This window comes from Acipenser ruthenus, chromosome 8 (genome assembly GCF_902713425.1).
Source record: "Acipenser ruthenus chromosome 8, fAciRut3.2 maternal haplotype, whole genome shotgun sequence".
NCBI lineage: Eukaryota > Metazoa > Chordata > Actinopteri > Acipenseriformes > Acipenseridae > Acipenser > Acipenser ruthenus.
In genome coordinates, this window is record NC_081196.1 from 52,941,589 (window position 1) to 52,966,971 (window position 25,383).

Genomic DNA, 25,383 nt, shown 5'->3' on the forward strand with positions numbered 1-25,383 from the left:
ACATCCCCAAAACTGTGAGCTATCAGGATCATGAAGCACATTACCATGACCTACCTCCTCCTCTGAATGTACATGTACAAATTACATAAGTACTGATGGCCAAACAGATTCTGATACTTAGAAACGACTGGTAAGGAATGTCTTAAGCAAGTTTTACCACAATTTGGTGCCAAAATGATCAAAATCATCACTGGAACGACCAACCTCAGGAGCCTCTTGATTTAGTAATTCCACTTTTATTGACTAATAAACTGTATATTTTATTTACAGGCTACCTGTAGACTTTGACACAGAACTCCAAAGTAGCCTCAGACTATTCATCTCCAAAATCTATTTCCCAACTAAGCATAATTCTAATCTCTTTAATTACCCGTAGTAACCTTTGCATATGGTCAGGCCCTACCAGCTTTCACCTCGACTTAGTGCCAAGTACAATACTTCCCTGCACGACAGATTACAGATCCCTTACTCTCATTGTTCAGAGATTCATTTCGAGATATGCATCACACGCTTTGATGTCTGTATAATTTTGGAAAAATACGGAGTGCCCATTACTTTTAATTATCTTGGTAAAATGGGTCTTGAGAATGATTAGGAAGTTCTGAGTCACCTTTCCGGCCTGTATTACAAACAACATGGAAAAAAAGCATAATCCTTATTGATATGTGCTTAGCAACGCCACAGACCCCTGCCCCTGCACATGTTGAAAGGGAGGGGGGCTTTAGGACAGACAATGCTGTTAATGACCTGAATGCAGCCTGGCAGGCACCACAAGCATCCGTATACTGTAACCTAATCTAGGTTACAGAGCGCTTGCAGCAAATCAGAGATATTTCTAAAGCTGGATATATGGTATAAAATGTATGGTATTGTTACCTATTATGTCATTCTGCTCTAAAACCTTATGCAGGGTGAAGGAGAATTTGCATCCATCTAAAAATCTGTAAGTAGAGTTTCTGCCATACAGGTTGACAACTTGTAGGCAATTTGAAAGATTTGTACTACGGGGAAGTTATGTAGAAGCAGAACACATTCAGGGTTTGTTCAGCTCCTATTAGCCTTGTTACAACAACCGCCATTGCATTGGTCAGCTTCCCTGGACCCCTGAACTTTACTGCCAGCAGTGAACGTGACTAAAACACTGTCACATTTTCACAGTACTCCCAGTACAGGAGCATTGTTATTTGCGATTGTGGGGATAATCTGGTTGACAAGTATCCTATATTCAGGATCAGCTTTTTATTAAACAAACGGTACTGATGCATATTCAAACACTGTGGCAGAAAAGACTTTCCTATTAACGTATTATTTACTGCATTTGCTTGGCAATGACAAGGCACCTGGCCACGCTTTTGACGTGCTCTCCAAGTGCAGCCGCTGAAGCTGCCTCTTGATTTTCTTACATTTTTCAAGAATGTGTTCCAAAAATGCCACATAATGTATGCCTTAAATCTGTAAATCACTTTTAATTATCTTCATAATCAATGACTAAACAGCTAGAAGCACCACATAATTCCCACTACAGCAGAACAGGCTGCTGTAGATTAAACCCACATGTTGGATGACCAGTATTCTTGCAATTTTGCATTTCAGTGTGTCCTCATTTTGTGATTTTCTCCAGAGAGACATTTAGAGGTAGGTGCTTTATGTCATATTTAATCTTTTAAGACACATTTACAACACAATCTACAGTAGAGTGTGGTGGAAGGTTAAAAGGACTTCACCACAGTGAAAGTGAAAATAGAGTCTAGAAAACTAAACTATCAACAGTTGAACGATAAAGGAATAAATAAGTGGAGGAAGGAATTTTTTTTTTTTTTTTTTTTTTTAAAAGCCTCAATTACCCTTTTAAGTATCGGCTGCAGTTTAGGTAATTGAAAATCGGCCAATAAATGATCAAGCTTAAATTAAACATTTGGGTGTGTCACACCGACAAAACAAAACCATTCCAGTTTAGTTAAAGGCAGCAGTTATGCAGTATGTCAAAGCAGTTTAACAAGCCATGATAAATGTCAACAACATAGACAAAACAGAATCAGAAAAGCTTAAAGTCCCTATTTATCTGAAGAGCAGAGTTGTTTAGTCATGTACAATCTTAGACAAAACCCTGGCACTCTGGGCATCTGAAGAATGCCCACAAGCAGCCAAATAAACAGATTTGATTTACTCCAAAGATACTTGCTGGTTGTGTGCAGAAAATCAGACATTTCATCTTTGAAAAATGATCTTTTTGAATAGTGTCAGCTTGAAGAAGATGCCAGCTTATGCAAAGCACCGGGATGAATAATGAGGTACTGTAGTTTCTTTCTGCAAAGAAGTCATAGCTGCAGAATGTACATTCTCTCCCACTTCTATATTATATGGGTCTGTAGTTTCTAGGAACATGACTAAAAATGAGAAAGTCATTTGTTTTTGGTCAATCTATGCCTCTGAATTTACATGGTACCAGTTCCTTCTGTCCATCATTTGTGTTGTTTGTGCCACTCAGTGCTTTCCAGGCATGGTTCCACCATTGTCACTTTCACTTATTTGAAAAGTAAGCAACGGACAACTTACTTGGGGCCCGAGTTGGTTGTAGGTTTTGATCTCCACATAAAATACAGAAAGGGAAGGACTCTGTAAGTACAGTATAATAATATGATGGTTGAACGTGGCAAAAAATGATTGTGCAATCTGCAGATCTTTTGTTGCATTTTTGCATCGACTCTTTGATCAAATTGCTTCTTAATTCCTTTCTTTGTCCAGCATTATAAATATCCAGCAGCTAGTAAAATAAGGATGAAGGCTGGAGTGTGGACGGCACCAGCATGGTTCTATATTAAACTTATTGCTTCACTTTTTGGTATTTATCGCTTGCTGACCTGGGGATCTCTGGCACTGCTCTGGCTTGGTTCTCCTCCTACCTCTCCAACCGCACTTACCAGGTAACCTGGCGTGGAGCAACCTCCACACCTCACCCTCTCTTAACTGGAGTCCCCCAAGGGTCAGTCTTGGGTCCTCTCCTGTTCTCTCTCTACACCTGCTCCCTGGGCCCCCTCATCGCATCCTATGGTTTCTCATACCATTTCTATGCTGATGATGCTCAGATTTTCCTCTCCTTCCCCACCTCTGACTCCACCATCTCCTCCCGTATCTCTACCTGTCTGTCCACTATTTCCTCCTGGATGCACTCGCATCACCTCAAACTCAACCTCTCTAAATCTGACCTCCTTTTCTTTCCCTCCTCCTCCCCCTCCTGTGATCTCTCTATCTCTGTTCCTCTGGAATCTACCACACTCTCTCCCTCTTCCTCCGCTAAGAACCTTGGAGTCACCCTGGACCCCAGCCTCTCTTATTCCCAGCACATCTCCACTCTGGCACGCACCTGCCGATTCTTCCTGAGCAACATCCGAAGAATCCGACCCTTCCTCACCAACTATGCTACCCAGCTCCTGGACTCACCTCTTCAAACAGCACCTGTAGAACTCCTCTGTTTGTATCCTGGGACACTATCACCCTTCATTTAAATGCACTTTACTTGCTCTTATCTGCCCCCTATTTTACTGCATTTAATCCTGTACTTCAGAATACTGTAATCTGCCAAGTGTTTAACCTGTAGTATTTTGTATTTAATCATATCCTGATGTAACTATCACTATTTAATCATATCCTGATGTAACTATCACTATTATCTGCTGTATTATTGAATTGTGGTTTGTCACACTTGAACAAAAGTTATTGTATTTCTTGCTCTTATTGTATTACTTGTATTGTAACACTTGAAATGTATTTGCTTACGATTGTAGTCGCCCTGGATAAGGGCGTCTGCTAAGAAATAAATAATAATAATAATAATAATAATAATAATAATAATAATAATAACATATAAAAACTTCAAATCATATAAAAACTTCAAATAATTTCCGGGTCCGCTGGCAAATATTGTAAATAAACGCCAGAGGCAATTAATTGAAGTTTAACAGTAGTTTATTTCTTACTGTTTCTGGTGTTTAATTTTGTAAGGCTTTTTGTAAGTTGACAAATATCAGTGTTAATGGGGGCTTTGCTTTTTTTTTAACTGTCCAAAAAGCAAATTGACCAGTTTTGTCTGTTATCACTCCAGATGACTGAAACCAGCAGAAATCAAGCTAATAATATCAAGGATATCCCAAAGCTGGGAGTAAAAGGGCTAAAGGGCTAAGCAATAGGAAGGAAGTGTATAAAGTATCCAAAACTGCATTACAATAAACTGATGGATATTTGTTTAGATTCCAGGCTGTAGATGGAAAGCCCCTGTGACTAAGAGAAGATCCTGCTGGAGCTCATTTTCCCGGTTAAAGAATGCAGAATAATGTTCAACAAATTCCAACCAGGGGCTCCCGAGTGGCGCATCCAGTAAAGGCGCTCCGCACGGAGTGCAGGATGTGCCCTATAGTCTGGAGAGCGCAAGTTCGAATCCAGGCTATGTCACAGCCGACTGTGACCGGGAGTTCCTAGGGGGCGGCGCACAATTGGCAGAGCGCTGCCCGGGTAGGGAGGGCTTAGGTCGGCAGTGGAATCCACGGCTCACCGCGCATCAGCGACCCCTGTGGCCGATAGGGCGCCTGTGGTTCTGCAGTGGAGCTGCCAGATCTGTGTTGTCCTCCGGGACTATAGGTCTGGTGGCATCGCTGTGGATCCGCAGTGCGAAAAATAACGGCTTGGCAGGAGCACGTTTCGGAGGACGTGTGCTCCAGCCACCATTTCCTGAGTACTAGAGAAAACGGGGGTAAAAAAATTGGCGATGACTAAATTTATTTAAAAAAAAAAGATTCCTACCATCAGCTAAGCATGCTTTGGGTGGAGGTGCAAAAAGAACAAAGAAACATGTCGTTGCTCAGGTCGTTAAGCATACAGGAGACTGCACATGCTAAAGAGAAAAACTAGAACAAGTCAAATATTGTGGAGTAGTGGTTAGGGCTCTGGACTCTTGACCGGAGGGTTGTGGGTTCAATCCCCAGTGGGGGACACTGCTGTTGTACCCTTGAGCAAGGTATTTTACCTAGATTGCTCCAGTAAAAACCCAACTGTATTAATGGGTAATTGTATGTAAAAATAATGTGATATCTGTATAATGTGAAATAATGTATAATGTGATATCTTGTAACAATTGTAAGTCGCCCTGGATAAGGGCGTCTGCTAAGAAATGAATAATAATAATAATAATAATAATAATAATAATAATAATAATAATAATAAATAAAAACAAACAAACCGTAACATTTCAGAAATATGGGATTGACAGAGGTAAAGAACAGAAATACAGACAGAAAGACTAGATCATTTAACTAGATAAATACTAATGGGTGAATGATTCTTCTGAAACAGAGACACTGAAAATTATAAAATGAAACAAAAATAAAAAAAGCATAAAGTGTCTCATGGAAGTTTTGTGGGTTTGTCTGACACTGTTTTATGAATCCATGTTTAACCTGCAGCAGGAGGTTAACGCTGACAGTTCCTCCCCTGTTTCACTGAATGTCACTGGACAGCTAGTCCAGGGCAGTCCCACACGTGAGGAAATAACAACTGTATTAATCTTGACTCCAGATTAAAAATAGCATTTATAAACTAGGGGCCCATAGCAGCCCTGGAGAACAGAACAAAATAATAATAAAATAAAAATCACAGTGCCTTTGGAAATTCTATACCTTTCTGGGTTTAACTTTATCCAGTACTTTCAGCATTCAAAAAAAATTCAATTTGTTTCAATTATCATGCTCACACATATATACAGACATGTATTTCTATCAGATGGTTTGCATCAAATAGAAATGACAACACTTTAGGATTTTAAAAGCAGGATAGTCTCTACAGTCATACGAATCAAGTTTCCCTGCTCTCACCAGCCATTAAACCTGATTTAATAAAGGGCAGGAGTCATTTTGAATCAGCAACCACCAGCATTAAACGTCCACAAATGTTCAGTCCTTAATTCTGTTTTCACTGTGTCACCCAGAGTAATGGTCTGCATGTGAAATTATACTTTAAAATCTATTGAGCAGCAAAAAGAGAAATGAAATAAAACCAGAAATGTGAGTTTTTGTGAACAAAAAATATTGCATCTCTAAGGGCATAATTGAATGGCGCATCTGCTCAAATAATTTATAAACACACAGTAAAATGGATATGTGTAAAATATGTTATAATGTTAAAACAATAAGGCAGCAAAACATTATTTGTTTTCCGGAACCCAAAACGTTTCATGACACCAATATAGCAGCCACATTGAAAATATGAAATGGTTTATTAGAGCAATAGACGAAGCCACGACAGGTTTACAGAAATATATAAGCTTCCCTCATGGGACTTATTTACGTCATTAAGAAAGCTATAAAACACAGTCCTTTACTTGTAAAATGGTCTATTTTGAAAGAAGTTTTGACAAATCTTTTAGATTAATAGATCTTCCTGACCATTGAAAACACCCAGTGGTATTAAAAAGAAGACAGCTCAAATACTGTAACAGTGTGTTCCCAGATGGTGGCGCAATAGGGCACGGAAACCGCATTAATTATCTTCTCTTACTGTAGCCAACTGCATTTGTTTGTGTCTAGCTCTGTGATGTTATACCTCTATTTACCAGTCATCCTGTGAATGGTAACACTGGCTTCAAAAAAGGCTGAGAAGCAGGTCGAAAAACAATTCTACTTTAACTGATAGTTTGATGTCCTTTCACAGACTTTAACATCTACGACCACCCAAGGTGTGGCAAAAAATTTATTTTTACTGCCAGCTATATTAGGACAGAGACAATCCACACATTTAGCGTTGGGTTAATATAACTCAGCCAATAGGAAATAACTACCTCCAATGGACTATGATGCTCCGACACTGGCGATAAGATCTTTGTAAAATTGCTGCCACAACAGGTTCATTTTTCTTGTGCGATACCCATGATCCAACTTGATCTAGAGAACTGTAGGATTGTTTATCAAGTATGAATCCAGTATCTCAAAACGTCTTTATCATTCGGAAAAAAAAGTCACATGACCTGAATATGACAGGCATATTATATCACAAGTCAAAGTGATGGGTAGCATTAGAGAAGTTCCAATAACACTGAAAATATGTTGCCATCTGAAATAGTGTAAGTGATCTACATATAAGCTCTCCTCCCAGGGATGCTTAAGAACATGTGGGACAGTGTAACAAGTGAACTGAGAGACTCGCCCTGTGTTAATTCAACTGAAAATCAAGCCACTCCGAGGGAAATGACAAACTAAAATGAAATAATCCTTCACAAGGGCCCCAAGAACACTAGGTCAAAACCAGAGCCAACAGAAACAGCCAACATATTTCGGAAATTAGATCTTGTCAATACCACTAGAGGCGATGATGGCGTTGAATAAAATAAAACACAGCTGCACATCAAAGGGCAGTGATATCTGAATCACTTCCTGTCCTTCAATGCCCTGATGAGACATCTTCACCTGTGTTCAGTGCACCAATTGCAATCAGCTTTTAGCCACGGAAACACTCCGTTCAAAAAGGTGCTGAACCCAATCGTTTTCTATGCAGATTTAATTTACACTGTTTCAAAAGGAGACAGCCAGTGCTACAAACGGAATGCAGTATGGGATGTGTGTCATCTGAACAGGAAGAGCACATTGATAGCAATCAGCCAAGACACCCGCAAACCTGCTGGTTACCAGTGTCCAGCCCCCTGCATAATAGCTACTGAGACACTTAAAGGGCAACAGGGACATTTCAAATAAACTGAGGGGACATCAGTAAACAAATAAACTGTGGGAGTAACTTCCTAAAGGCAGAAATAAAAAGTTAAATTAACTGGAGGGTGGTTTTTAAAAAAATATAGTAGAATCAAAACTTTGTCAGGTCTTTTGTGTTTAACACAACAAATAAAGGACACTCCCTGTTTACACCCTGGAGGTGAGACCACACACCAAGCTCATTTGTAATTCTCCCCTTGTGAAGTTTTTTTCCCAGTTTGCACAAATATACTGCACTAGAAGACCGTCTTTAGAAACGTGGCTTGTTGTGTAGCACCAACTGGCCAAGATGTGTTGGTCACGCTGTAGGAAAGATGAAACCTTAAACCAAGGCCCTGTCTGCTTCATCTGTGGCAAGAATCTGAGCCATGGATCAATTTCACCCCTTCCACGTCTCACAAAATCAGCGACACGAGAAACAAAAGAGGAAGCCGATGTGTAGTATGCTGCTGTATAGTCACTAAACGATTGTGAAGCACTTTGAGTAGAAACGTTTACATGTATAAACATGTATTTCCTTCCCTGAAATGTTCACAAAGTTTACCATACACAAGGGTTATACGTGACATGTTATTATTGGACGAGGTAAAGGATAAGCAATCTTTGCTACTGTATGGAGCGGGTTGTGATAACGAACTACATGGTAACCATTTCCTTCCAAGGCCTGGGTGAGCTTACAGGCCTGAACGTTTCCCTGAAGAGTAGTCCCACTCCATAAAAGGGAATAAAGCATTTAGCCTACAGAGCTCATATTTCATATCCCCAGGAAGAGGTCACTTGGCAGCAGTAAAATAAACAAGTGCACAGTATTATTATGTGTCAGTGCACTTACTGTCAGTGAAGCTCTGCCTGTGAGGCTGCTGCTGCCAGCTTCTTTGTATTTGATGGCCAAATTCTCCTAAAAGTTGCTGCTGGAGGCACGCCTTCCCAGGCCATTTTATAAACTGCAATGTGCCCCTGGCAGCATTAGAATTTACACCAAGAAAAACACGCTCATTTACCAATACCAATTTCAGCAGAGAAATTAAAAAAAAAAAAAAAACTGCAACTGCAAAAAGAAACTGCAACAAAGCGAAAGGGCAATAAAGAATGTGTTAGACCTGGGGTCCGATCCAATTGTAACTGTGCAATTCATAATGAATTGTGTAATGGGCAGTGACTCTTCTGCATTGTGGTTTAGACACTCACTTGTGCCCACCCTCTGCTCTGTCACAACTGCAATTACAATGTAGTTGTAATTGTATTTGAACTCTGACACACCTGCATAATTGTAATTATACCATATAACTGATCGATTACAGTTCAATTACGCATTAATTTGTCATTCGATCATTATTCTTGCATGTTTCTGTATTTGTACCTGTGATTATTGCTTGGTTATTGAGAATAAACAGAGTACACATGTTAATGTGTGTAGTTGTTTATGTTACTTTTTTAGTGTAATTGTAATTATGATTGTAATTACTGAATAAAATAGCATTGTGATTGTAATTGCAACTTCAGCAAACAATTCTGCTGTGATTGTCATTATAATTATAATTGGAACGTAATTATCTGTAACATTCCCACTAAAAATATATGAACGACAAATCAATAAACTTGTCATTGAAAAGGATAGGGTGATCGATGTTGATTTCAACCACAAATGCCCACCCCTGGTGGAGGGCAAGGTTTTATACATTGAAACCCACTAGTAGTGTCCGGTAGTAAAAACAGCTATGTGGAGTTCTTGTCTTGGAGACTCGCTCTTACACTTGGGATGCTTGGGTTTTGTAAAATAAAAAGGAATTGGCCACACTAAACAAGAACAGACAACAACACATGAAGTAATACGTACAAAATAAATAAATAAATAAATAAATAAATAAATAAAAAGCCTGTGCCACTGCCATTGTTTGCAAAAAGTTTTCCAGAAGAGCTGAATGCATGTGGGCTTCTCATATTCACACCTAACAGAGTTAACCTCGAACCTTTCTTTCAGCCAGAGGAGACCTCCTCTTTCTACCCACGGCCTCCAGAGAACAGAGGCACTGTGTCTGAGCTACGACAGGTCTCTAATCCCATAATACTCCTTGTTAATCCAGAAACAAGCACTGCAAATTCATCAAACACCACCACCAGAAATCCAGACATCCAACAAATTTGAGCCACTTCAACATTTAGATGACCAAAACCAACATCAAGAGAATGAAAGAAACAACATCCAGGACCCTATAAACTGTGCTGGCCAGGCAGTGAAAAGAAGGGAGGTCATGATTGTTGGGGACTCCATATTGAGAAACACAGCAAGTTCAGTTTGCAGTTTGGACCCCCTTACTACAACAGTGTGCTGCCTTCCAGGAGCCTCAGCACATCACTGAGAATGTGGACAGGCTCCTAGAACGAACAGGAGACGACCCAGTAGTAGTCGTCCACATCGGTACAAACAACATTGGAAGAGACAGGCCAAGATCCCTGCAAAACAAATTCAGAGGTAAGACGACAATTAAAAGACAAGACCAAAACTGTGGTATTTTCTGGGATATTACCGGCACCTTGCAAAGGACCATATGGACAGCTGGAAATACAAAATCAAAATGCATGGCTGAAATCATGGTGCACACAGGAAGGCTTAACCTTTCTTGAACATTGGAGCACATTCTACAACAAGGACTATCTATACAGGTGGGACGGACTGCAGTTAAACAGAAAGGGAACCAATCTACTCGGAGAAAGGATCCTTCAGGAGGTCCAGAAGCATTTAAACTAGAAAGGAAGGGGGGAGACCACATCAAAACAAGGGCAACAACTCAGGTAAGACTACTATTAAATGTATTTATCTTAATGCTAGAAGTCTCAGAAACAAAATGTTAGAACTTGAAGCTACTGCACTAACAAGTAACTATGATAGGTGTTACAGAAACTTGGTTGTCTGAGAGTGATGGAGACGAATATAATATTAGTGGGTACACACTATATAGGAAAGACAGGCAGGACAGAAGAGGCGGAGGGGTAGCGCTATACATAAGAAATAGTCTTCAAGCCCAGGTGTTAAATCAGGACAAAGAAAACAATGCAGAATCAATATGGGTCAGAATAATGGACACAAATTCAAAGGGCATAATAATAGGAGCGTGCTATAGACCGCCTGTGGCAATGTGCCCCGCCCCTGTGTGCATGTTTGTGTTATGTGTTGTATGTTGCATGTGTTAATGTCGGTGTATAGTCATTGGTACACGGGATATAAACGGGTCTGTGTTTCACGTGTGATTTAAAATGTAGATTTGTATTTAGGCACGAGGAGGGCACAAATCACTTCACGTGCTGGTTAAATGTAATATGTGAGCACGGGGTTGCACAGAATTAATTCATGTGCTGGGATTCAAGTGAATAATTAATTAGTAATTGAATCCCAGCACAACAGTATATATAGATGCACCTTTCTTTCACTCGGGGTTGGGTGTTCGGTGAGTGGAGAACGAGTGTGGAGAAGGAGAAACTAAATAGTAAAGTAATTAGAAGTGTTTTCACTCACTGTGTTTGTTCGTCTGTCCGTTTAAGTGTAGTACGTTTTGTTTGTCTTTTTATTTTGGCGTATAGTGCCGTGTCCCGTGTTTTGTGTTAAAACCTTTTATTTTCTGTGCTGTTTATTAAATGCTCAGCTCCACCAAACCACACCTCTCTGTCTGTTTATTTCCTGCTTTTGGTCTGACGCCACCCACTCCGGCCGTCTTTGTGACACTGCCAAATTCACACGCTGAGCAAAATAATCTGTTGTACAATGACATTCGAAATGCGTGTAGAAAAGGAGAAGCCATACTAATGGGGGATTTCAACTTCCCCCGTATAAAATGGGAAAACCCGATGGGGGGCACGATGGACAAAATTGAAATGGTGGAAATGACAAATGGCTGCTTCCTAACGCAATTTGTCAAGGCACCGACTAGAGGGGAGGCATGCCTTGATTTAGTCTTTTCAAATAATGAAGACAGAATAACAGAGGTCAGAGGTCTCATTTGAAATATTTTTTAAAACCCCAAAAGTAATGACTAAAGCTAAGGTTTACAATTTTAGAAAAGCAAACTATGAAGGTATGAAACAGAGACTAACAGAAGTAGATTGGAGTAAAATAGAGAAAACATCCACAGAAAAAGGATGGCTGTTTTTTAAAAATGTAGTACTAGAGGCACAAAATAATTACATCCCAAAAGTAGACAAATCTAAATCTAAAACAAAATGGCCAAAATGGTTTAATAGATCAATTAAAAAATATATTCAGCAAAAAAAGGCACTTTACAGAGCATTTAAAAGGGACCAAAAACAAAGTACACAGAAAGAGTACTTGGAACTGCAAACACAAGTCAAAAAGGAAGTTAGAAAGGCCAAGAGAGAGATAGAAATCAATATTGCTAAGGGGGCTAAAACCAATTCCACAATATTTTTCCAATATTATAACAGCAAGAGAACATTCAAAGAGGAGGTTAAATGTCTAAGAGACACAAATGGCAAAATCACAGATGAAGAAAAAAAAAAAGCAAATATATTAAATGATTACTTTTCACAGGTTTTTACAAAGGAGGACACGGACAACATGCCCGACATGTCGACCTGTTCCTATCCAATTTTAAATATCTTTAGCATAACAGAGGCAGAAGTGTTAAAGGGACTAGGAGCTCTTAAAATAAACAAATCCCCTGGGCCAGATGAGATCCTCCCAATAGTACTCAAAGAAATGAAAGAAGTTATTTACAAACCGCTAACCAAGATCATGCAGCAGTCTCTTGACACGGGTTGTACCGACAGACTGGAAAATAGCAAACGTAATACTGATCCACAAAAAGGGAGACAAAACCGAACCAGGTAACTACAGACCAATAAGCCTGACTTCTATTATATGTAAACTTATGAAAACTATAATAAGATCCAAAATGGAGAATTACCTATATGGTAACAATATCCTGGGAGACAGCCAGCATGGTTTTAGGAAAGGGAGATCATGTCTAACTAACCTACTTGACTTTTTTGAGGATGCAACATTGAAAATGGATAACTGCAAAGCATACGACATGGTTTATTTAGATTTCCAGAAAGCTTTTGACAAAGTCCCGCATAAAGATTAATTCTCAAACTGAACGCAGTAGGGATTCAAGGAAATGCATGCACATGGATTAGGGAGTGGGTAACATGTAGAAAACAGAAAGTACTGATTAGAGGAGAAACCTCGAAATGGAATGAGGTAACCAGTGGTGTACCACAGGGATCAGTATTAGGTCCTCTGCTATTCCTAATCTACATTAATGATTTAGATTCTGGTATAGTAAGCAAACTCGTTAAATTTGCAGACGACACAAAAATAGGAGGAGTGGCAAACACTGTTGAAGCAGCAAAATGATCTAGACAGCATTCAGAATTGGGCAGACACACGGCAAATGAAATTTAATAGAGAAAAGTGTAAAGTATTGCATGCAGGCAATAAAAATGTGCATTATAAATATCATATGGGAGATACTGAAATTGAAGAAGGGAACTATGAAAAAGACCTAGGAGTTTATGTTGACTCAGAAATGTCTTCATCTAGACAATGTGGGGAAGCTATAAAAAAGGCTAACAAGATGCTCGGATATATTGTGAGAAGTGTTGAATTTAAATCAAGGGAAGTAATGTTAAAACTCTACAATGCATTAGTAAGACCTCACCTAGAATATTGTGTTCAGTTCTGGTCACCTCGTTACAAAAAGGATATTGCTGCTCTAGAAAGAGTGCAAAGAAGAGCAACCAGAATTATCCCGGGTTTAAAAGGCATGTCGTATGCAGACAGGCTAAAAGAATTTTAGCCTGTCTATTCAGTCTTGAACGAAGAAGACTACGCGGCGATCTGATTCAAACATTCAAAATCCTAAAAGGTATAGACAATGTCAACCCAGGGGACTTCTTTGACTTGAAAAAAGAAACAAGGACCAGGGGTCACAAATGGAGATTAGATAAAGGGGCATTCAGAACAGAAAATAGGAGGCACTTTTTTACACAGAGAATTGTGAGTGGCTGGAACCAACTCCCCAGTAATGTTGTTGAAGCTGACACCCTGGGATCCTTCAAGAAGCTGCTTGATGAGATTCTGTGATCAATAAGCTACTAACAACCAAACGAGCAAGATGGGCTGAATGGCCTCCTCTCGTTTATAAACTTTCTTATGTTCTTGTGTTCTTATGTTCTTAATATCAAACAACAACAGGAGAAAGACCTCAAGCTTTGCAAAAAGAACTACACAATGTAGGGGGGTACACTATTGGCAGTTGCTGAAATGTTTCTTTTGTTCAAGGAAAATATTTTGGCCTTGTTATTCACTGAAGTGATAAAGTCCAATACCTAGATAGTAATTCACTGCTGATCTTAAACCTAAAAATGTAAAATATGTACTAGTTTATAACATTTTCAAAAAAGACGAACCACAAATACATTTATTTTTTATCAGGTTTCATATCCATCCCATGGAGAACCGAGTACAAGAGGCGAAAACATATTGTTGTAGGTCTGATGTTGCGAGGACTCAATCTCTCAAAGATTCTTCAACTTACTCCCTTCCCGATCAACAATATTACCAATTGTACCTATTTCTTGCTTAACCAACACTGTATATTTGATGTTTTTGACTTGCCATTTAGGCAACCCTGTCTACCTGTTGTATTCATTAGAAACAACAGGAGGGGAATCTCTTCTTTATTTAAATTGCACATAGTTGGGCTCCTGAGTGGCGCATCCAGTAAAGACGCTCAGTGTGGAGAGCAGGATGCGCCCTACAGCCTGGAGATCGCAGGTTCAAATTCAGGCTATGTCATTGCCGACCGTGACTGGGGGTTCCTAGGGGAAGGCGCACAATTGGTCGCCCGGGTAGGGAGGGCTTAGGTCGGCAGGGCAATCCACGGTTCACAGCGCACCAGCAACCCCTGTGGCTGATAGGGCGCCTGCGGGTTTGCAGTGGGTCAGATCTGTGTTGTCCTCCGGCACTATAGGTCTGGTGGTTTCGTTGTGGATCCGCAGTACGAAAAATGACGTTTCGGAGGATGCGCGTTTCAGCCTCCGTTTCCCGAGTCACCGGGGGGTTGCGGTGGCGAACCGGGATAAAAATAATATAATTGGGCATTCCAAATTGGGGAGAAAACCAGGGTAAAAACCATTGGCGATGACTAAATTAAAAAAAAAAAACAACAATAAATTGCACAAAATTTTGGGCTAGAGGACACACCTTTAATTCTATATAAATCATTTTAGTGACTTACTTACAGACGTAACAACATTAATACATACAATACAAATATTGAGAAAACTGGCCCAAAAATAAATTAATAAATGAATAAATACATTTGATAGGTGGCGCCACTGTTTAGATCATTAAAACGCCAGAATGTGGAAGCGTGTGACTAGATCGTCAATAGGTGCTTATTTTAGGGAGAAGCACTAGATTAACCAGGACCTTGAAACAATGGAGGTAAACACTTCTCTGCTTAGTTGGACCAGAATCTGGCAAGGTGTACTGAGCTCAGGAGGTGCGGTCAACGGATTAGAAAGCAGGTCGTCTGAAATTGAGAAAAGGGACACCACTGCCTGCGATCACCAAAGACATCAGCACACAGCAGCAGAAGAGAGGTTTGACCTCAAAATGAGCTGGAATCTTTTTCTTGTTGGTTTTAATATCCATTCATATCCCTTAACAGGAAGAGGAAAGTGCCATGATCTTTAATGTCAAGCTCTGTATTCAATAACTGAGCCTGAACCAGGCTTAATTACAGCACACTAGTCCCTGGAGAGAGAATGCAGCTCAAGGGAGAGGAAGGGGATGAGTGTTCACATAAAGGCTTATAACTGAGCTCAATATGAGCCAACTTTTTTTAAAGGGATTTTTGCATTACTAACTGGCATACAAACAAATTATGTTCATTTTTAGTTGACGTTTAGTCAATATCTACTAACCTACCTACAAGGAATTGTTTCCTCATTGCTAGTATGTCATACCTTTACAGACTATAGAATCATATGCAGCTGTGGAACTGGGCGCTGGTGCCTAATGAATCTGTATTAAAATGTAACTTTTACAAAGCGTTAAGATTCTCAACCACTCTGTAATAATAATTATATGCACTCTGTTGCCAAATGCAACTTGCAATCTGAGGCTAAACATTAATCCTCTAAATCTGGCATTGGTTGGATGAATTCACAAATGAATTCAGTTTGGTGACCTCAGCTCTCTTCTGATGAGAATCTCACTTGACTTCCCAAAACCAGCCCACAATCTGGCACACTCCGACCCTGGGAGATCTATCTTGGCCGGGTTTGACCGATAACAATAAATCTCATAAATGATAATAATAAGGGCCAGGTGCAGCTAATGATGTTTACTTTTTCTTGCCGGCTCAAGGAGGCGACGATACAGGCAAAAAGTCAACTGCTAATCAGATTTTTGGTGTGATGGTAACATTGCACCAGGTGCAAGCATGTGAAGCTAAACACGCTAATTATCTTTCTAAAACTATACTAGAAGAAACTGTCTGTATAGTTTTTTTTTTTTTTGTGGAGGGGGTGGGGTTTAAATGAAATATCAATATGAGAAAACTACAGTCTAGGAAGAAATGTTTGGGTGGGGATTTATAGCAAACTAAAAACAATGTATTATAATTATTATGGCCTAAGACACTGCAGATTTAAAAACAGGTCAACATTTGTTCAGGCTAAATTAGACAATCTGTTTCTAGTTTAGCCTGGCGATGTGTATAAAGGAGGAGCTGGTTGTGTGCACAGCAACTCAAATAAACATCTACGTTATTAAACTGAAGAGACTGCTTCAGAGGCCAGTAAATAGTGCATGGTGAATACCTTGCGAGACATCCAAGTTCTCACAAACCACCCTTTACAAATCCCGTCAATGTCACACTTAACCACCCTATCCGTGACCTGTTACCAGCACACCACCACTCTCAAAGGCTTCCCGTACAGTGCTTCTGGCTCCTGAATCTAGTGGCATTGATTACAATCAGAACCTCACGATGGCGGTCTACTGTATATATTGCTGTGGCTGATAAAGAGTTAAGTACCGTAGTTTTAAGGGGCTAAAAAAAAAACCCAGGACATTCTACTTTCAAATCCCATTTTAACCACTCGTTCATTGTTTGGAACAAAACCATACAGGGACTTACTGTAAGAAAAATAAAAATTCATGAAAGCATATGACTCAAATAAAATTAATGGAGCTGTGTGCCCATTTTGCTGGCAGTCAACACCATTTGAATCAAGAGGCAGAAACACTGTACGGGAAGTATAGTTTATGTAACATGTACAACAGTGGGTGTCAGCTTACCGAGATTGGTCTTTTATCCTGTTTTGTATAATGGTACTTAGCACGAAAACTGCTGAGCACAAAGGTCCTTGTGTTTAAGAGGTATTTAAAAAAAAAATAAACGTATTAAAAAAAAAATCGTTTTTGGGTAGTCTCTTATTTTCAAATGTTTGGGACACCAAGGTTGTGCTTTTGATTATTGTCTGATGGTGTTTTGTCAAGATCAATGCAATGCTGTTTTAGCAAGGAAGTAAAGAAGCGCATCCTCAACGTAATGGAAAACTACCAGACACTCACCCGTTACCAAAGAAACAATAGCAGGGATGGCAATAAGACTCCCATTGCATAGCACTTTGATTCACTCCTGGTTTTACTATGAGTTTAATAGAACACACCTGGACTTGTTACCTATAGACTGTGGCTATTCAAACTTGTAGTAAAACCAGGAATGGGTGGAATTGCTATGCAATAGAAGTCTTATTTCCATCCCTGCAAAAAGCAAGTGTAAATAAAATGTTTCGCCTCAAAACTATAAAAAATAAAACACCAATTTTATAAATTCTGCAAGAAAAAAAAAACAGATAGAAGGAAGGAGCAGTTCAATTGGTGGCAAACTTTTCACTTGCTTTAAACTAGGTCTCCACAGTGCGGAAATGATCCATGCCTAACGCCACTCAAAACAGAAGATTACTTCGCTGATTCAACACTTTCTGTTCCCTTGCCTTCTGTTTCCTCATTTTAAACCATGCCCAAAGGTTTATACTGATTGTATAAAAAGATGTGCTTCAATACTAAACGTTACTTTTTCTGGCTCGCCATGCAGATTTACACATTATTTTTGGTGCTGGTTTTGCTGTAGTAAATTCGGTATTCTGTGTTTTGTATAAATCTTTTATCCTGCAGGGTATAATGTAATGATGTCATCGCACCAAGCGAAAAATGACCATCAGCTGTCAGTCAATAGAAGGCAGAGTGGCTTGAAATGCTGGATGTGTTTCTTCAGCCTCCTGTTTGATAGAGTTTAGGGGCAATCCCAAACATCCTGAGTGAGGGACTGTCAAAGAAAGGACAGAACCTTCTGAACAAGCATCTGGGAACTGGGGTAGCAGAGCTGAGAAGCCAAAAACAGGGCCAACGTAGAATATCCTAAAGAGCATTGACATGCTTCCTGCACATACAGTACAGCTGAAGGATACCCAATTAAATAAAGCTTATCGTCTATCAAAAATGAAGATGTAGAAAAGAAGGAGGTAATTATTAAACTAGAGTAACAGGAAAGAATTTATATTTTTCCCCAGAGCAACAAAGATACTGCAACCGATCATAGACAAGGTCAGTAACTAGAGTTCAAATGCAGTGCTTTACTTCTCTATTTTTGGACCAGAAAGGCTTGCAAAATTTTCCAAGAGTAGTGGTTGGCTTTATGACACGAGCACACCATAACTGCAAAATTCAATTCATAATAATAATTGGATGGGCTGTTCCCTTGATTTACGTACGTATGACGGTTAGGCAGTTTTCTATACAGTATTTGTAAAGAAATACATTACCCACTGGTACATCAGACAGGTCTTACAAACTGCACGGCAACAACAACGATGCTGTTTGCCATTATTTCTTGTTCAATCATTTATCATTTCATTATAACCTATGCCAAACCTGCAGTGGTATTCCATGAACTGTCATCAAGCGGACAACCTGCTGTACAAAATTGTACACCAGTATTACCACTGGGAAGATAACTACTACCTTGCAATTTCATTGTGAATTCCTGGCTCCAGGCTAGATTATAAACTGTGTAGACTATTGATGAATAAGCCTCCAAAGCTTTGTCATTTTTTCCCCCTGATATATCAGAATTGGACCACTTTATACATGTATTAGCTTCAAATATGATGATTTTTTTTTAAAAATGTTTAAGTTATGGCTTCTATTTGGACAGTGAATCTGAAATCTGTGACATCAAGTCTAAGCCTCACTGAGTCCACATTTTTTGCTAGATTTTTTAACAGTGCCCGTTGGAAAGTATCCCCCAAACCAGCTTTAAATGCTGTTCCCCGCATTCCTTTATCAATTTGACCTGTTTACAGCAACCGCTCACTGTTGTACTGTAGGTTTGTAAACTGGAACAAACAAATTGTTACAAGACAGCAAACATACTCATCTGTTTCTCAGAATTGTTATCAGAAGTACTGGGACCACAAATATCTTTTAATACAGGTCTGTTTCTGGAGTATCTTTCAACAAGAACAGTTAAGCACTCTCCCATGTCTTTTTGCTGGCATAATTACCAATAACAAAAAAGAGGCTTAGATCAGTACTTGTGTAATGTAGTGGATCAGTTATTAAATGCTAGATAATTGTTAACAGGTGACTTAACAAAAGACAAAGACTTCTGCAGTGGATATCAATGCTATTTAAAACCAAACAAAAGTTTTTGTATACAAAGACATTTTTTAAATAGTGTTCTGGACTAGCTGCTTGAATTTTCCGTTCTGCACAGAACCGGATTGGCTGAGATGATCCATGTAGTTTATTATGAATTATAAAACAGCTTGAATAAATTAAACGCTGTTATTGGCTGAACAAGATCACATGACCATGCAGGAAGAATTACTGGGGGCTCATCCTCTCTGAAGATCGAAGCACATGAGAACCTGAAGCACCATTCTCTTAGAAAACTGACTGTAACATTTTTTAGACAGGCGTTACCAGAGAAGAGATGATTGACACAGTATATTATAGAAAGTGAGGTAATGGAGATTAAAAATAATTCAGGATGGAGATATTACAGGTTGTTATTTTGTTCTACAAAATTGCACTCAAAAGATCAACTTGAACTAAAATGGCCTGCATGAGAAAACTGTCTATAAATATACCAGATCATGTGAGAAGCCCATTACTGCTGGAACTATTAATTGCTACCCAATGGAGTGGCAAGCCTACTGCACACCCCTTTCACACCCACTTGCTGTAACCTACTGTAAATGAATGCTCCTGTAGCTATTACTGTCTGGCCCTCAATTTCTGCCTCGTGAGAATGCACGTCAGGTTGTAATAACTTGAAAAACGTCAAGTTGAATTTATGGTATCGGACAGCATATATCATACAAAGGCAAGGCAGTCAAGGGCTGGAACAATACTCACACAATACTCAGTTTCGACCCCACCTTAACTGTTGCTTTTAGGTAACAATTTGCAGCATAATTGTGGTTCACAATAACTGGTTTAGATGGTATTTAGAGTTTTATAACTTTCTACTTATTTTTGATTCACAAAGTATAATATACATGAAATATTGAGTTCAGCAGCAGCTCTTGAGTTGTACTTGTTCGTTCAACACAGACTTGCAGCATGCACTACAGGCTGGATCAGGAAAGGGTTTAGGGTTAAGAGCCAGCGGCAACTAGCGAATCAAGTTTTCTTTAGCATCGCAGTCAATACGCATTATCTGCACAAAACCTATTCATTAGAATTAGATCTTTGTTGATCTAGTCTGTGTTACATGTCTATAGTGAAACACAATCTAACAAGTAGAGCTGGATAGCAGCTCCTGAATTCAAGTCAAAGTGCCTTAACAGAGTAACTCGGTTTTAACACTGCAACACTGAATTAAACACAGTATTTGAGTAACTGCAAGAAGAACCGCTAAAGCTACTGAAGCACTGAAACTACTGAACTCACTGTATCCTGCAAGAACCTTCTCTGGAACAGCAACATTTTTAATTGTAAACTTAATATGGTCCGCTAGTTCCCTCAACACAAATAGCTTCATAACCAGCCAATACAACAAATAGATAATCGTCATTTTTAACATCCTTGCCTTTATGTGAATGTTGGGTTGATAATGTATCCACGATCAGGTTGGGCCAATAAACTATATGATTCACCAGGATTTCCTGGACACTAGTGGTCAACAACACTTTCTATTTCAGCACTACAGTTTCCACTGCAACCCCACTCAGGATGTCTGCCAGTCACTGTTTCTATTCCACCTCTGTCAGTCTAAACAGAATGCCTCCAGGTAGGGACTGTGCAGATTTAATCAGCTTGGGATACAGTCAAGTAGAGCTGCACAAACGGGTTATTCGATTATTTGGACAATCTTACCACAGATGAGAGTCATTGGTGCTGATTGGGCTAATTTAGCATTCCAGGTGAAACAAGAAGAAACCGCTGGTTAGAGTTGTGATGATCGCTGTTCTCCACGAATCCAAGCAGCTGTTTATTCACTTGTTTCATTTTGAATGGCAAATTAGCGCAATCAACAACAATGACCCTCACCTGATTGTCAGCACCTGCTTTCAGTGGCTTCAGTGATTTCAATCTGAACAGTCGTTTATGCAGCACTACTGTCAAGTTTAAAGTGTTACCCCCTGTAGTGTTTACAGCACATTACTTTACCTTTGCTGTATCCTATGTTGCCCATACCGTAGCACATTTTGTTCAACATATTCCTAAAAGTTTAGATTTGTTGTTTGTTTGTTTTTTAACTTTTACTCTGGAACGTTCGCCAAGATAAAGATGTTTTATTCTCAACACTGCAGTGTATCCAATTCATGCTCCCTCCTGCAACAATGCTGGCGCTCTGCATTATTGCAGGAGGGAGTGTGATCTTATATTTGGCTTTACAGTATCTGTTATATTTCAAGTTCATCAAGACACACTGGCTGCAGTGGAGCTACCATACACAGTGAACTAACTACACTGCTTTAGTGTCCTCACTCACCAAAAAAAGAATATACAACCTCAGCAAGCTGAGAGGCCACTGATGTAAAGAAATCCCATCAACTGCTACAGCACAGTATTCCAATTCCTCAAATTGTTTTAATGAAATCATAGAACTGTGTGTCACTACATTATACAGGGTTTAATTTGAAAAAAATGACATAAAAAATACAAATAAATCTATATAAATTTTAAAATGTGCAATTAGAAAGTCTTCATAGAGGGTCCATACCAGTATTTTGGGAATTGAGGGATTCTGTATGAAGAGCGGGTAGAAGGAAGAGAAGGTTGAACTCTTGTAAAACATGTCTTATACAGCAAGAAACTTGCACAGCCCACATATCCACTGGTGTTACATTTTAAATGGATTGTCTTGCCTTGAACAGCGGACTTTCACAGCCCTTCTTTATGCTCACAAATCATTAATCTGTTCACTCATTAATCTAACTTCCTCTTCCAGTTGTTTCATTTTTAACATACAGCGACTGGTAATGGCACTTTAATTGGTTCATTATTGCTTTTTTTGCCATAATATCCAGTAATTAGACTGAGTTGCTAGCCACCAATCCTCCTACCTTTTTGTAAAGGCTGTGTGTGATCTCACTCGGCTAAAGTAATCTTCAGGACCCCTAACAATGCAATTAACAAGCCACCAATCCCTTGTTTTAATTAGATGGATATCCTGTAGGTTGTAGACACTTCAATGAAATCTTAATGGTTTCTCCATTTTCAGACTGTATAGGGGGAATGAAAAGTCTCCTTGTGTACTCTGGGTTTTAGCACCCAACAATAACAAAAGAAACGAGCTGTATTCTAATGAGAAGCTGCTTCAGTTATTATTGATTTGCCCTGCAGAGCTTTGTGCAATTATAACTAGAATAAGGTTTCATTGCACCACATATCTTCCAGCTTCTATTTGCTCTGTAAACAAATTCAAACACGTTACCATTTGTAAATGATAGCATGTTTGAATGAGTTTAGTACTTTAGTACATGCTGCATGACTATCTGAGCCTGACTTTTAACAGTGCACTTCAATACCTAGCCATGGTGGGTCAAGAAACAACCCAAATTCACAAGCAGCACTTAAATGAATATGCTTTATGACTTTTGATTATCAGTTTCATAAATAAGTGCCCATGACCAACATCCACTGTATGCATATGTTAAAACATGTGGATACATTTGAGACATACAACAGTATTTTAGTACCTGTTGTAGATCAAAAGCAAGGTAAATGCTGTGTGCCTATTTAAACTTGTGATATAACCTGGATGGCTAAAATTGCTATGCAATGCAAGTCTTCTTTCCTTTACTATTCTAATGATAAAAAAGCAGCACCTTAATGACGGTATGGATGGGAATCAAATGATAAGGTACCATAGCTTTTGAACTTCTGAACTGTACCTGCAATTAACTGTCAATAGCAATTTATGCAACTGAGGCAAAATGATTAGCCACAATGTTTATGTAACAAGCTCAGGAATGTCTTATTAAACTCATAGTAAATACAGGAATGGACCAAACTGCTATGCAATGGGAGTGTTTTACAGTAAGTACCTTAACAAAGGTAAGATTATAGACAAAAACAGAGGGGTGTTGGTTTTGGCATACCTTGTTGAGGTGTGGATTCCTGGTGATGTCATATCCTCTCTTCTTGGTGGGGACTATCCCAGAGTGACTAGCTCTTGCCATCCCCAAGGCTGCTCTGCTTGTGGGACGTACTGATGGAAAACCTGCATTTCTGGACAGGATTTTCATCAGGTTATTGGTAGCTGTTTTGTAGAATGACAGCATGTTCTTGTTGGGCAATGTGTTTATATTTCCTGCATAAAACAAACAAACAAACAAACAAACAAACAAATAAATAAATAAATAAATAAATAATAAACTCGTCTGACTGTGAATACACACAATTATTTAGAAAAATACAATTATTGAGTTGTTTCTTTTTTTAAATCGGGGGCTTCAAATTACTTTATAATAAATGGCAAAATCTAAAAATCATCTTTCTACCGTATAGGCAAAATAACTTTCTTGACAAAAACAACTCAATTAGGCCTAGTAGTCGTCTTGGTAGCTAGCAGCACACCGCAGCATTCATAGCAACACAACAGGTGGAAAATAATACATATTAAGCAATCCTTCTCAAGCTATACGCAAAAGTTTGTGATTTTCTAATAATGCAGCATCACCAAAAACTGAAACACGTTAACAATGACTGTGCAGACGTTAGCATCGGGAACAATGCCTCAGACCCCGATGTGTAAAGCATGCGTCCCAGGAAACTTTACGTACCTTGAAATGGATATTGTATCAAGATATCCTTACTTTTAATCGTGTCAGTTTTACAAGGTGTCTGCTGTGTTTTACAGTGTCCTTTTCCCTGTAATTATCTATGGCTCTTGCCGTAGTCTACAAAGACAGCTGATACAGGTCGACTGTGCCTGTGTCATTGACAGTGTTTTTTCTCTTTCCTCGCCCCTCCCCTCCGCTCCCCCCGCCTCTTCACCGAGAGAGAACCAACCGGGCTGCTAATGCAGAAGGCAGGGCACACGCCGCGTTCTTTAAGGGACAAAACAGAACAATTTGGTAGGAATGCTTACATCTCCTGCCCAAGCGCTAAGGGTGTTTCCGGCGGCCGAAGAAAAGAAAAGCGGTTGTCTATCCGGAACGCCCCGAGAGCTTTCATTATAAAGTGGCTGTATTGTATTTTAACAATATCATGTTGTCCACTGAGTCATTTTAACATTCATTTTGTTAACTGCACACACAGACACACACATTTAAACCATTTCATCTCATGATAGAATGATGTTTATATTATGTTCATCATTTGTGTATACTGTGTAGCATATTTCACTTTTATAGTTGACAAATGTATTTACTCAGCAGTACAGCACACTGATAGATGTCCCTAGAAAATGGTAAGAGCTACTTTAACCCGTTTTAGGGGTATGCCTAGCGGTAAAGTCTAGTTTTGTTGTTTGTACATCTGAATATACCTCTGTTCTTGGAATTACTGGCTGGTAAGTACAGGTAACTGCTTAGTTCCGATGATAAACACAGAGTTAACTGTTTTTAAAATTGACTGATTTGTGGATTCGGGTGTTCTTCCTTGTTTGCCATTGCCCACGACCAGGTTTCTGCAAGCAGTGCGTGTTTCAGACTTGTTCTGTAGCCATTCAATAAAAGCAATGCCCAGCTGCAAAAAGCACTAATCCCTTTCTTGAATTCAAATTGTGTTTGCTTCAAACAATGCATTGTTGCATGATTTTTAAGACTGGTGCTGCCTGTGTAATGCAACCAATTTAAATCTACTGGTTTAATGTGTATATACTATATGATATACAAGAGGTATTGTAACTTTACTGCTGCCATGGCAGAATGACTAAAAATAAGGTACATTGTTTTGGTTTCCTTAAAAATAATAAAGTAAAGAACTATAAAAATCATGGTAAATCATTGTACAGCACAGTACATGTATACTGGTGTTGGATGGATTTATTTATTTTTTTATTTATTTTGCAAGATTTCCAAAAGGAACAATTCACCCAATAAGGTTACCACACCAGAGGTAAATACTTCAAGGTTTCGC

General features: G+C 39.1%; 1 protein-coding gene across 2 annotated transcripts in view; it reads right to left on the minus strand.

The window, feature by feature from the left end:
* Nucleotides 1-24,275, minus strand: part of LOC117407447 (NADP-dependent malic enzyme, mitochondrial-like) — a 62,355-nt gene extending 38,080 nt beyond the window's left edge. The window contains exons 1-2 of one of the 2 annotated variants that reach the window (XM_034012481.3): nt 24,084-24,275; nt 23,400-23,611 (exon numbers count right to left, since the gene is read on the minus strand). In XM_034012481.3, the coding sequence (XP_033868372.2) occupies nt 23,400-23,582 (183 nt within the window). In that variant the 5' untranslated portion in view covers nt 23,583-23,611; nt 24,084-24,275. The remainder of the gene's footprint in view (nt 1-23,399; nt 23,612-24,083) is intronic. The other variant, XM_034012480.2, reaches the window with a different exon arrangement.
* Nucleotides 24,276-25,383: the final 1,108 nt, after the last annotated feature.